At 40.0% G+C, this 13,842-nt stretch overlaps 1 protein-coding gene across 1 annotated transcript in view; it reads right to left on the bottom strand.

Annotated features, from left to right (window-relative positions):
* Nucleotides 1-13,842, bottom strand: part of LOC139530526 (MAM domain-containing glycosylphosphatidylinositol anchor protein 1-like) — a 292,852-nt gene that overhangs the window by 76,157 nt on the left and 202,853 nt on the right. Inside the window, exons 8-10 of the mRNA XM_071327017.1 lie at nucleotides 4,453-4,568; nucleotides 3,440-3,653; nucleotides 1,361-1,657 (exon numbers count right to left, since the gene is read on the bottom strand). Of these exons, the coding sequence (XP_071183118.1) occupies nucleotides 1,361-1,657; nucleotides 3,440-3,653; nucleotides 4,453-4,568 (627 nt within the window). The remainder of the gene's footprint in view (nucleotides 1-1,360; nucleotides 1,658-3,439; nucleotides 3,654-4,452; nucleotides 4,569-13,842) is intronic.

Raw genomic sequence — 13,842 nt, 5'->3', positions numbered from 1 at the left:
TGCGAGCTAAGATTTTGAAAGTATGATGTTGACATGATCAGTCCACTCAAAGCATTCACGGACAACGAATCCATCAAAAGTAGAAATTAGTTGCATTTTTGACAGGACCACATTGAGTTTCCTTTCTGTTTGGCCCTGACACAATTGAATAGTCCTCTGTTCCTTATTCTTCAGCGGCTAAGGGTATAGTTGGGTGGACATCAAGGGGGCCATACTGCACATCACATTTCATGGGAAATACAGGCAATGGAACAATGTTATTTTTAAGAATGGATGTAAAGGGATATTACACAAAGCAATGTGCGTTCCAGGGCTATTCTTTGAGCCTCTATGTTTCTCTATGGCCAGGATTGTATTGTTCGCCCCATCCACCGATTTATATTATCTTATTTCACAGTTTACACAATAACGCATTCTAAAGTGAACTGTATAGGATGGTGAGCAAAAGAGGACACAGTTCTTTTCAACAATGGCACAGCTCACATTGAAAACAAAACACACCGACACACCTTCAATGGCACCAATTTCAAAACTGTAAAGTGGGAAGGTGTATTTTCATGAGCGTCAAGCAACATCACATACTATACAGTTAATGAATAGGCTCACTGGCTTGCCTTTGTGATGGTGCCAAGAGAAGAGAAATCTTCATGAATTCTAAGGCTTTTAGGGTTTTGAACTTTATGAACGAGCCCGATTCATTATGGAAGCATTATTGAAGCGCAGCAGGCAAAAGCACTCCTACTGCAGACCACCAAGAAGTCTAAATGTAACCAAGGGGAGTGTTTGGGGGAGTGTTTGTTAATAGCCTAGTAGCTAATTGCTCGCACAAACAATAAACAGGGTATGCACACATAGACGCATTGGTTTCTGATACCATTTGTTAGTTAGCAACGTTGTTGTGTATGTTAGTAACATGTTAGTGCATTCGACCCCATTTAAGGGTTATCGTTAGCTTACTGCGGTCCAGTGTGCGTTTGAAATTGAATTGAGACAGTGACTGCAGTCCATTCTAATCTAATACAACTAGCTATCGATTTGAACAAATTGTTGATTGAGTTTTAATGACAGAATATTGTTAGCTGGGTGAACTGACACGGGTCTTCAGGTCTCAGGCAACGTCACTCATTACATGTGTGGTTCTGAATTACCTCTGTTACAGTAACACAGCTTATTCAACTAATCAAAAATGTGAGGATTACTTGATTCATTCATTAGGTGTGTTACTACTGGACTGAACAAAACCTTGCACACCATATAGGTCTCCAGGACCAGGAGAAACACTTATCTTGGGTAACACTTAATTCTATTCAGAGCTCAATAAACAGACATCTCATGGAAAATGTAGTACTTTACTACTCACATTGTACATTCAGCTGAACCTGCGCCTGACGTGGCTTGATGTTGAGGCCATTGTATGGTGCCGTCTGGCAGCGGTAGGCACCCATCAGGTCGCGGGTGACGTTGGTCAGGCGGAGGCGCCCGTCGCGTGTTTCCACCGCCCACTCACCCGTGGGCATGGCCAGGTCCTTGTCGGCGCGCGACCAAAGCACAGGTGGGCGGGGCTTGCCGTCAACCAGGCACACCAGGTCGGTGGTGCCTCCCTCCCTCACGCTCACCACCTGGCCCCCTTCTGGCACCGTTAAAATTGGGGGAGTGACTGTGGGGGGAGAAAGGGGGAAGGGTGTGAGAGGGCGTGTGAAGGGAGGAGATGGATAAAGAGAAGAGTGGAAGAAACAGGAAGAGGGAGGAGTGGAGGGCAAGAAAATATTTTAGAAAGGGTTGCCGAAAAGAAAACCAGGGTTTATAAAAAAAATAAAGATGAGGACAGCCGGACGAAGGGTGGAGGGGGAGAGTGAGTGAGGTTAAATGTTGACATTAGCAAGGCCATTTTTATTGGACATTAAAGTGGCTATATATACAGTTGAAGTCGGAAGTTTACATACACTTAGGTTGGAGTCATTAAAACTCGTTTTTCAACCACTCCACAAATGTCTTGTTAACAAACTATAGTTTTGGCAAATCAGTTAGGACATCTACTTTGTGCACGACACAAGTCATTTTATAAACAACCGTTTACAGACAGATTAATTAACTTATAATTCACTGTATCACAATTCCAGTGGGTCAGAAGTTTACATACACTAAGTTGACTGTGCCTTTTAACAGCTTGGAAAATTCCAGAAAATGTTGTCATGGCTTTAGAAGCTTCTGATAGCTTAATTGACATCCTTTGAGTCAATTGGAGGTGTACCTGCGGATGTATTTCAAGGCAGACCTTCAAACTCAGTGCCTCTTTGCTTGACATCATGGGAAAATCAAAAGAAATCAGACAAGACCTCAGAAAATTGTAGGCCTCCACAAGTCTGGTTCATCCTTGGGAGCAATTTTCAAACGCCTGAAGGTACCACGTGTGGAAAGTGTGCAAAGCTGTCATCAAGGCAAAGGGTGGCTACTTTGAAGAACCTTAAATCTTAAAATAAATGTTTTAATTTATAAAGCCCTTTTACTAAAAGTCCCAGTGTACCTATCATTGGAAATTCCTTTGGTCTCTACTGAGTTAGGTAAATCAGCTTTTAGTTCTTCAAAATGTTTTTCAATTTGATGTTCTGGTGCCTCCAGGGTAATTCAGGACATTGAGGACATTATTACTGATGAATGTGTTAGTTTTTTATGACTCTTTTTCTTTCTGCTTGCATTTTGTATTTATATTTTGATGTGTGTATTTTCTGTAATTCATCTGTAAAAGAGGGTCACGTTCTGACCTTAGTTCCTTTTTTATGTCTTTATTTTGGTTTGGTCAGGGCGTGAGTTGGGGTGGGCATTCTATGTTCTATATTCTATGTTTTGTTCTATGTGTTGTATTTCTGTGTTTGGCCTAGTATGGTTCCCAATCAGAGGCAGCTGTCATTTGTTGTCTCTGATTGAGAACCATACTTAGGTAGCCTGTTCCCACCTGAGTTTGTGGGTAGTTGTTTCCTGTTTTGTGTTTGTTTCACCATTCAGGACTGTTTCGGTTTTCTTTGTCATTCACTTTGTTATTTTTGTATTTTTTCGTGTTCTGGTATATTAAAGTAACATGGACACTTACCACGCTGCATTTTGGTCCGATCCTTCATATTCCTCATCAGAAGAGGAAGACAACCGTTACAAAGAGACCTTGGTCTCAGTATGATTCCCTGATCAAATAAATAAAATGATCCCTACTGATAAGGTTGTAATTGTCATAAACGGATTTGTTGTCATCTTTTGGTTGAAAAGGTAAAAGGTCAGTGGTGAAACATCACTACTTGGCAACTCGGGGAACAACATTCTCTCTGCGTTTCCCACTTGTAATTCCGACTTGGATGGTAAAGTGAAATTTCCCACTGGGAACTAGGAGCTTCCAATAACTCTGATAGCACGTGAACATAGCAGCAGAACAAAGGAACAGTTCACTTACCGCTGTTCTGGGTGATGTTGACATCCACCCTCAGCTCAGGCACTGTGCTCCCAGGGAAGTTGGCCACGCAGCTGTAGGTGGCCTGGTCGCGGAAGTTCATGTCCACGATCTCCAGACTGCTAGTACCAGGCGCCATGTCTGGGTCGCTGTGCAGCACAATCAGGCTCTCCGAGTTGTAGATGAGCACAGCGTTCTGGTACCACGTGTAGTTCACCTAATAGTATAATAATATAGCAAGATGTTATTTGATTGTGTTAATACACACACACACAGTACCAGTCAAAAGTTTGGAAACACCTACTCATTCAAGGGTTTTTCTTTATGTTTAGAATTTTTTACATTGTGGAATAGTAGTGAAGACATCAACACTATGAAATAACACATATGGAATCATGAACCAAAAAAGTGTTAAAAAAATCAAAATATATTTTATATTTGAGATTCTTCAAAGTAGCCACTGTCTTGATGACAGCTTTGCATACTCTTGGCATTCTCTAAACTAGTTTCATGAGGTAGTCACCTGGAATGCATTTCAATTAATGTTTTTGTAAGGACCAACTCCTTCAAGACTGTTGGAAAAGCATTCCAGGTGAAGCTGGTTGAGAGAATGCCAAGAGTGTGCAAAGCTGTCATCAAGGCAAAGGGTGGCTACTTTAATGAATCTAAAATATGTTGAAAACTTTTTTGGTTACTACATGATTCCTTATGTGTTATTTCACAGTGTTGATGTCTTCACTATTATTCTACAATATAGAAAATAGTAAAAATAAAGAAAAACCTTTGAATGAGTAGGTGTGTCCAAACTTTTGACTGGTACTGTACTTTACTGAATTCATTGCAACTTGTTATAAGCATATAATAGCCTTTATAATGTATTTTAACAAGGCATATGTCTCTTTAAATAAAATGTTCATCCCTCTCAATTCTCTCAACTGCATCATTATGAGACCATTATAAGACATTATAAAGAGGTCATACCCTATTATTATTATTATGATTATTATTCAGTTGACCTTGTCCTGGGGCTGCGCGTCCACGTGGCATGAAAGCTTGAGGTCACGGCCCATCTGGATGCTCTCACTGTCCTTGTTGGAGTCGGGTGTGATCTGGAAGGTAAGGTTACCCATACCTGAAGTGAGAGATGGAGGGAAGGGGAATAGAACGGGGTGAGGAGGGTGAGAGAAAGAGGAGGGGTGTAGGGAGGGAAGGAGTTGGTTGAAGGAGGAAGGAGAGAAGGGTGTGTAGGGAGGGGAAGAGGAGGAAAGGAAGGCAAGAGGAGGGAAAGAGGGGTAAGGAAGGAGAAAGGGAGAGATGGGTAAGGAAGAATGGGGTGGGAGAAGGTGGAAAGTATAAGAGAGAAAGAAATAAGGAGGAAGGAGAGAGCATAAGAAAGAGAGGATGGGAAGAGGGAGAAAGAAGAGGAAAAGGTAGAGGGAAAGGGATGAGGTAAGAATGAGGGAGGGAACAAGCAGGGCACGTAGGTGTGATCAGGTAGGAGGGAGGGAGAGAGGGAGGGAGGGAGGGAGAAGAATAGAGGGAAATTAAAAAGAGAATAAACAATGAGAAAAGGAAGGAACATTTGCAAAAAGGAGAGAGATCCATCCTCACAACAATGACCGTCCCAACAAAAATATCAAAATACACATAACGTACCTTCAGAGGTACACACAATGATCTCTCATGGTACTGTGCAGTACCTTTTAGTAAAATGTGCAGATAAAGAGTATAATGGTACATTTAAGTAGCCAATATTTTGAATATAAAAGGCACATTTTTGTCCTCTACTATAGGAAAATATGGCTTTGTCACTGTGGTGTTAACCTATGAAGACATATAGTACCTTTTCTAAAAAGCACACTTTGTACCTGTGGACTATATGTAAGAAAGGTACTATCTGAGGTATGAACTGTACATATAACTAAAGGTACGAAGGATGACCTTATAGGGTACCACCTAGGGGTGGGAAACCAAGGCTTTCTGATGGCTTCGGCGATTTCACCAAATTGTTTCCAAAAAACAGTTAATTAACCAGAGTTTCATTATCTGTTTACAATGCACATTAACTACATCTGCTGGTCAGCAATAAATAGCAGTGTGTGATTGTCAGATAGAGGTATTTTTTCTCCATTTTCATTTAAACACTGTGGAGCCGCGGTAAAGTCATTGGCTTTAGTAGCTTATAATCAGATAGAATACCAGGTTTGCATCTTACATCATGCTTCTCTTTTTTGCCTTCAAGTTGACTATTTAAAAGAAACGGAATATACGGCATTATTTAGGATGATTAAGACAGAAGCTTATACTATACTAAATTTAAAAAATAGTTTGCCTTCAACAGTATTCCACCTCATAATCTTACATCGCTGAATGTTCCATACCAGTCAGGTGAATCTTTTTGTACAGAATCCTAACTATATTTGTAAGTACACGTGCAGTAGAGGTCAGTGTTTGAAAGCAGCTGGAAATCAGAAAAGGCCCCAGAACCACGGCGAAATAAGTGGGATCTCGCATTTTGCAACACACAGTTTGAAAAAGCAGGTTGATCAAACAAAGCGTCGGACTTCATTGATGACGTACTTCTGATGAAGTGATACACACATCAGCACACTGCTTTGAAGTTAGCTGCTTTGATGTAGCATCTCTAGTACCAGTGAGAGTGCAGGAGAGGAAAAATGAAAAACATTGCAACTCCATGCCTTGCCAAGCATGCAAACTAGCTCGGCGGGTGGGTTGGTGAGGACGGGAGACTTAACGCCACCGTCATATGGTTAGCCCTCCGCGCTCAAATAGATGGAGACCACATGTTGCACTTTATACGTTAGCGAGGCGCTTACGAAGCACTCGTCTGCGTGCTATCTCGCCACCTGGGCTCGTGTGACTCCCATTAACAGGGAAGGGGAAAACACACACACGTACACATATGTGCAAGACAAAAACATACATCCCGGAACAACACACTTTGTCTGCTCCTTCTTTAAAACTTCTTATGGAACAGTGGGACGGTAGCGTCCCACCTCGACAACATCCGGTGAAATTGCAGAGCGCCAAATTCAAATTAAATTACTATAAATATTTAACTTTCTTAAAATCACAAGTGCAATACATCAAAATAAAGCTTATCTTGTTGTTAATCCAGCCAAGGTGTCAGATTTCAAAAAGGCTTTACGGCGAAAGCATACCATGCGATTATCTGAGAACAGCGCCCAGCAGACAAATCATTACAAACAGTAACCAGCCAAGAAGAGGAGTAACAAAAGTCAGAAATAGCGATAAAATGTATCGCTTACCTTTGATGATCTTCATATGGTTGCACTCACAAGACTCCATGTTACACAATAAATGTTCGTTTTGTTCGATAAAGTCACTCTTTATGTCCAAAACCCTCCGTTTTGTTCAGTAATCCATTGGAACAAAGCACGGTCACAGCAGTAAGACGAAAAATCAAAAAAGTACCATAAAAGTTCGTAGAAACATGTCAAACGATGTTTATAATCAATCCTCAGGTTGTTTTAGTCATAAATAATCTATCATATTTCAACTGGACAATAGCTTCGTCAATAGAAAATGAAAAACAAGAAAGGCACGCTCCCGGTCATGCGCTGGACTCATGTCTGGAAATTTCCACTGTCCCCTCATTGAAAGTGGTGTTTCTCCCTAATGTTTCAGAGTAAAAGCCTGAAACAATGCCTAAAGACTGGCCACATTTTGTGGAAGCCATAGGGATCGTGAACTGGGTCATAAGTCTTTCATCACTCTTGACATTCTCTCAACCAGCTTCATGAGGAATGCTTTTCCATAAGTCTCGGAGGAGTTCCCACATTTGGTGAGCACTTGTTGGCTGTTTTTTTTTCACTCTGAGGTCCAAATCATCCCGAACCATCTCAATTGGGTTGAGGTCGGGTGATTGTGGAGGCCAGGTCATCTGATGCAGCACTCCATCCCTCGCCTTCTTGGTCAAATATACCTTACACTGCCTGAATGTGTGTTTTGGTTCACTGTCCTGTTGAAAAACAAATGATAGTCCCACTAAGCGTAAACCAGATGGGATGGCATATCATTGCAGAATGCTGTGGTAGCCATGCTGGTTAAGTGTGTCTTGATATCTAAATAAATCACAGACAGTGTCACCAGCAAAGCACCCCCACACCATCACACCTCCTCCTCCATGCTTCACGTTGGGAACCACACATGCAGAGATCCTAAGTTCACCTACTCTGCGTCTCACAAAGACACGGCAGTTAGAAACAAAAATCTAAAATTTGGACTCATCAAACCAAAGGACAGATGACCACCGGTCTAATGTCCATTGCTTGTGTTTCTTGGCCCAAGCAAGTCTCTTCTTCCTATTGGTGTCTTTTTGAAGTGGTTTCTTTGCAGCAATTCGACCATGAAGGCCTGATTCACGCAGTCTCCTCTGAACAGTTGATGTTGAGATGTGTCTGTTACTTGAACTCTGTGAAGCATTTATTTGGGCTGCAATTTCTGAGGCTGGTAACTCTAATGAACTTATCCTCTGCAGCAGAGGTAACTAGGGGTCTTCCCGTCCTGTGGCGGTCATCATGAGAGCCAGTTTCATCATAGCGCATGATGGTTTTTGCAACTGGACTCAAAGTTCTTGAAATTTTCCGTATTGACCGACCTTCACGACCTCCACCTTTGATGGACTGTCATTTCTCTTTGTTTATTTGATCTGTTCTTGGCATAATATGGACTTGGTCTTTTACCAAATAGGGCTATCTTCTGTATACCATTGCCTGAAACACATTAAGGAAAGAAATTCCACAAATTAACATTTAACAAGGCACACCTGTTAAATCAAATGCATTACAGGTGACCACCTCATGAAGCTGGTTGAGAGAATGCCAAGAGTGTGCAAAGCTGCCATCAAGACAAAGGGTGGCTACTTTGAAGAATCTCAAATGTAAAATAAAATCTGTTTGACACTTTTTTGGTTTCTACATGATTCCATATGTGCTATTTCATAGTTTTAATATGCAATATTATTATTAGAAAATAGTCAAACTAAAGATAAACCCTGGAATGAGTAGGTGTGTCCAAACTTTTGACTGGTACTGTATGATTGCTATTGTGACACATTAAAACTCGTTTTTCAAACACTCCAAATTTCTTGTTAACAAACTATAGTTTTGACAAGTCGGTTAGGACATTTACTTTGTACATGACAAGTAATTTTTCCACAATTGTTTACAGACAGAATATTTCACTTATAATTCACTGTATCACAATTCCAGTGGGTCAGAAGTTTCCATACAGTAAGTTGACTGTGTCTTTAAACAGCTTGGAAAATTCCAGAAAATGTCATGGCTTTAGAAGCTTCTGATAGGCTAATTGACATCATTTGAGTCAATTGGAGGTGTACCTGTGGATGTATTTCAAGGCCGACCTTCAAACTCAGTGCCTCTTGCTTGACATCATGGGAAAATCAAAAGAAATCAGCCAAGACCTCAGAAAAAACATTGTAGACCTCCACAAGTCTGGCTCATCCTTGGGAGCAATTTCCAAATGCCTGAAGGAACCACGTCCATCTGTACAAACAATAGTACGCAAGTATAAACACCATGGGACCACGCAGCCGTCATTCCGCTCAGGAAGGAGACGCGTTCTGTCTCCTAGAGATGAAGGTACTTTGATGCGAAAAGTGCAAATAAATCCCGGAACAACAGCAAGGAAGAAGCCACTGCTCCAAAATCGCCATAAAAACGCCAGACTACGGTTTGCAACTGCACATGGGGCAAAGATCGTACTTTTTGGAGAAATGTCCTCTGGTCTGATGAAACAAAAATAGAACTGTTTGACCATAATGACCATCGTTATGTTTGGAGGAAAAAGGGGAAGGCTTGCAAGCCGAAGAACACCATCCCAACCATGAAGCACGGGGGTGGCGGCAACATGTTGTGGGGGTGCTTTGCTGCAGGAGGGACTGGTGCACTTCACAAAATAGATGGCATCATGAGGCAGGAAAATTATGTGGATATATTGAAGCAACATCTCAAGACATCAGTCAGGAAGTTAAAGCTTGGTCGCAAATGGGTCTTCCAAATGGACAATGACCCCAAGCACACTTCCAAAGTCGTGGCAAATGGGCTTAAGGACAACAAAGTCAAGGTATTGGAGTGGCCATCACAAAGCCCTGACCTCCATCCCATAGAACATTTGTGGGCAGAACTGAAAAAGTGTGTGTGAGCAAGGAGGCCTACACACCTGACTCAGTTACACCAGATCTGTCAGGAGGAATGGGCCAAAATTCATCCAACTTACTGTGGGAAGCTTGTGGAAGGCAACCCAAAACGTTTGACCCAAGTTAAACAATTTAAAGGCAATGCTACCAAATACTAATTGAGTATATGTAAACTTCTGACCCACTGGGAATGTGATGAAAGAAATAAAAGCTGAAATAAATTATTCTCTCTACTATTATTCTGACATTTCACACTCTTAAAATAACGTGGTGATCCGAACTGACTTAAGACAGGGAATTTTTACTAGGATTAAATGTAAATGTTTAAATGTATTTGGCTAAGGTGTATGTAAACTTCCGACTTCAACTGTATGTGTAGGTAGTACATTTTCTGTTTATGTTTTCAATATATCACAAACTGTTTATTGATTTGGACACTTCAAAACATTGTTTTGACATTGGGCTATTTATCAAAAGTTGTTGTCAACAGGAAGCAGCATCATTTTCAACTTACAGGAATATAAATGAAACTTTCAACATGAAATTCCAATAGTATTCCACTTATTAATTAGGTAGTCCAAAAACGCGATGTGATTGATTAATTTTGATGATCTACCAGAAATCGACTAATTCCAGGTTTTTTGTATAGTTTGACACATTTTTACATTGCAGAATAATAGTGAAGACATCAAAACTATGAAGTAACACATATGGAATCATGTAGTAACCAAAAAAAGTGTTAAACACATTTTATTTTATATTTGAGATTCTTCAAAGTAGCCACCCTTTGCTTTGATGACAGCTTTGCACACTCTTGGAATTCTCTCAACCAGCTTCACGAGGTAGTCACTTGGAATGCATTTAACAGGTGTGCCATAGTTAATTTGTCTAATTTCTTTCCTTCTTAATGCGTTTCAATATAAATGGAACTTTCAACATGAATTTCCAATAGTATTCTAGTTATTAATTAGGTAAAAACTGAATGAGTCCAAAAATGTGATGTGATTTTTTGATTATCTACCAGAAATCATGAAAATTGGGGTTGCCTTGCCTATAATCAAATCAAATCAAATCAAAATCATGTTTCTCAACTGCTATAACAAGACAGTGACTCAAATACAACATACAAATGTCTACAAGTGACAGGCAAAATGTGGCTAACAGTAGTGTCTTAGCTAGCATCAAAACAAGTGCATAAAATGCTGTACAATTGTGAAAATATGACTAAAACATTGACATCTTCATCAGGAGTTGCATTCACGCACAGTAAAGGATAAAACAGAATAATATTGTTAGAAAACCGGAGAATCTCTGCTCAGCCACAGATGGCATGCTGAATTTTGGAGTTGGGTTAATTAACACTGAGCTAGCTGTGATGTCATCAGTCACTCTTAAAGGGACAGGCTTTCTTACAGGTGAATAAAACAGAAATTAATATAGAACTGTTGTGTCTGATCAACGAAAATGTTGTAATTAATGTTGATGTATTGTACTGGAACTAATGACATCAAACTTTATTTAATGGGTTTATTTATTCGCACCAAAGAAAACAGGTGATAGACAACAACATAGATAACAAACAAAAAAACGGTGTGCAGGTGTAGTTGGAAGCCCGAGGGCTGATATGAAAACCACACCACAACAATATACAATACATAAGTACAAAAATAAAAAGGTTTGTTAAAACAGATAACAAAACCTACTGAATATAAATGTATAAATGAATTGATTAGTAATCACGAAAAATAAATCATGTTTTGTTGAAACGTGTTTGTGTGCATGTGAGAGTTAGGTTATATGGAGTTGATTACTGAGTAGTTTGGTTTATCAGGTTGACCCCCAGTCTTTTCTTGAAGCTATTGAGGGATGATGTTTTGTCAATGTGAAGATAAGAATTCCAGAGTATGGTACCTCTATATCTGATAGAGATTTGACTGTGTGAGGTGCAGCAGTGGGGAGGGTGAAGGTTATCACAGTGTCTTGTGTTATATACTGTAGATGCATTTCAAAATTAACCTGGAAGAATCCATTGAAGGGTTTAGCTAAACTGGGAGGCATGAGTATTTGTAGATGAAGTAATTGGTGTTTCTTAAACAAAGGTGCAGATGGAGCAAGGTAATTAGAGAAGGTGTCTAGTCTTTTGTATGATGAGTAATTTGTATAGGTAGGATGCATATGTACTGGCCCAGACAATATTATAGTAAATGAGATATGGGTAAATTAAGCTATAGTATAGAGTTAGAACGCAAGCCTGATGAACCAAACCACTAATCTTTGTGATAATACCAACAGATTTCATCACTTTGCTGCAAACAGCGCATACAACCTGATTTACCCCCTAATCAATATGAGTGATGAATTGCCATCTGTCAAAACAGGGTTTTTGGTGCATACAGTTTATAAGGTGCTCATAAAATATATATATATATACACACTAGAAGGTCAGCGTCCCGGAGTCGCCTCTTCACTGATGATGTTGAGACTGGTGTTTTGCGGGTAATATTTAATGAAGCTGCCAGTTGAGGACTTGTCAGGTGTCTGTTTCTCAAACTAGAAACTTTAATGTACTTGTCCTCTTGCTCAGTTGTGCACCGGGGCCTTCCACTCTTTCTATTCTGGTTAGAGACAGTTTTCACTGTTCTGTGAAGGGAGTAGTACACAGCATTGTACGAGATCATCAGTTTCTTGGCAATTTCTCGCATGGAATAGCCTTGATTTCTCAGAACAAGAATAGACTGACGAGTTTCAGAAGAAAGTTATTTCTTTCTGGCCATTTTGAGCCTGTAATTGAACCCACAAATGCTGATGCTCCAGATACTCAACTAGTCTAAAGAAGGTCGGTTTTATTGCTTCTTTAATCATAACAATAGTTTTCTGCTGTGTTAACATAATTGCAAAAGTGTTTTCTAATGATCAATTAGCCTTTTAAAATTATAAACTTGGATTAGCTAACACAACGTGCCATTGGAACACAGGAGTGATGGTTGCTGATAATGGGCCTCTGTACGTCTATGTAGATTTTCAATTTAAAAAAGCAGCCATTTCCAGCTACAATAGTCATTTACAACATGAACAATGTCTACACTGTATTTCTGATCAATGGTCTTTCCACAACGTTTCATCAGGGCTCCTGAGTGGCGCAGCTGTCTAAGGCACTGCATCACAATGCTAGAGGTGTCACTGCAGACCCTGGTTTGATTCCAGGCTGTATCACAAACGGCCGTGATTGGTAGTCCAATAGGGTGGGACACAATTGGCCCAGCGTCATCCGGGTTAGGGTTTGGCCAGGGTAGGCTGTCATTGTCAACTGACTTGCCTAGTTAAAAAAAGGTTAAGTTAAAAAAATCTATTAGGAATCTAGTGTGTGACTTTTTAAAACAATATTTCTTATTCTTGGATTTTTTTTACATTTAAAGATTTTTGTTATTATCTGGAAAAATCGAATTGGTATCGTCAGCAAAGAGAATGGGAAGTACGGTAGAAGACACAGCACCAAGGTCATTGATATAGATTAGGAATAACAAAGGTCCAATTATTGAACCCTGTGGCACGCCACAGGATATCTTGGCCCTGGTAGATACACTCCCATTTCCATGAACAAATTGTTCTCTATCATACGCATAACTATATAGCCAATTAAATGTTTAATCATGAAAACCCTAATAATGCAATTTAGAACGTAATATTCTATGTTCAACCGTGTCAAATGCGGAGTGGAGTAGATTTTACGAAAGCAATATTGGTGCTCATATATACTGGAAAGAAATATAAACGCAACATCTAAAGTTTAGGCCCCATGTTTCGTGAGCTGAAATAAAAGATCCCAGAAATGTTCAATACACACAAAAAGCTTGTTTCTCTCAAATTGTGTGCACAAATTTGTTAGCATCCCTGTTAGTGAGCATTTCTCCTTTGCCAAGATAATCCATCAACCTGACAGGTGTTGCATATCAAGAAGCTGATTAAACAGCATGATCATTACAAAGTTGCACCTTGTGCTGGGGACAATAATAGGTCACTCTAAAATGTGCAGTTTTGTCATACAACACAATGCCACAGATTTCTCAAGTTAAGGGAAATTGGCATGCTGACTGCAAGAATGTCCACCAGATATGTTGCCAGAGAATTGACCTGTGGGATTATCTGAGACCAGCCACCCAGACAGCTGCTGAAACTGTGGGTTTGCACAACCAAAGAATTTCTG

Source organism: Salvelinus alpinus, chromosome 9 (genome assembly GCF_045679555.1).
Source record: "Salvelinus alpinus chromosome 9, SLU_Salpinus.1, whole genome shotgun sequence".
Lineage (NCBI taxonomy): Eukaryota > Metazoa > Chordata > Actinopteri > Salmoniformes > Salmonidae > Salvelinus > Salvelinus alpinus.
This window is presented reverse-complemented; position numbering and strand designations above follow the sequence as displayed.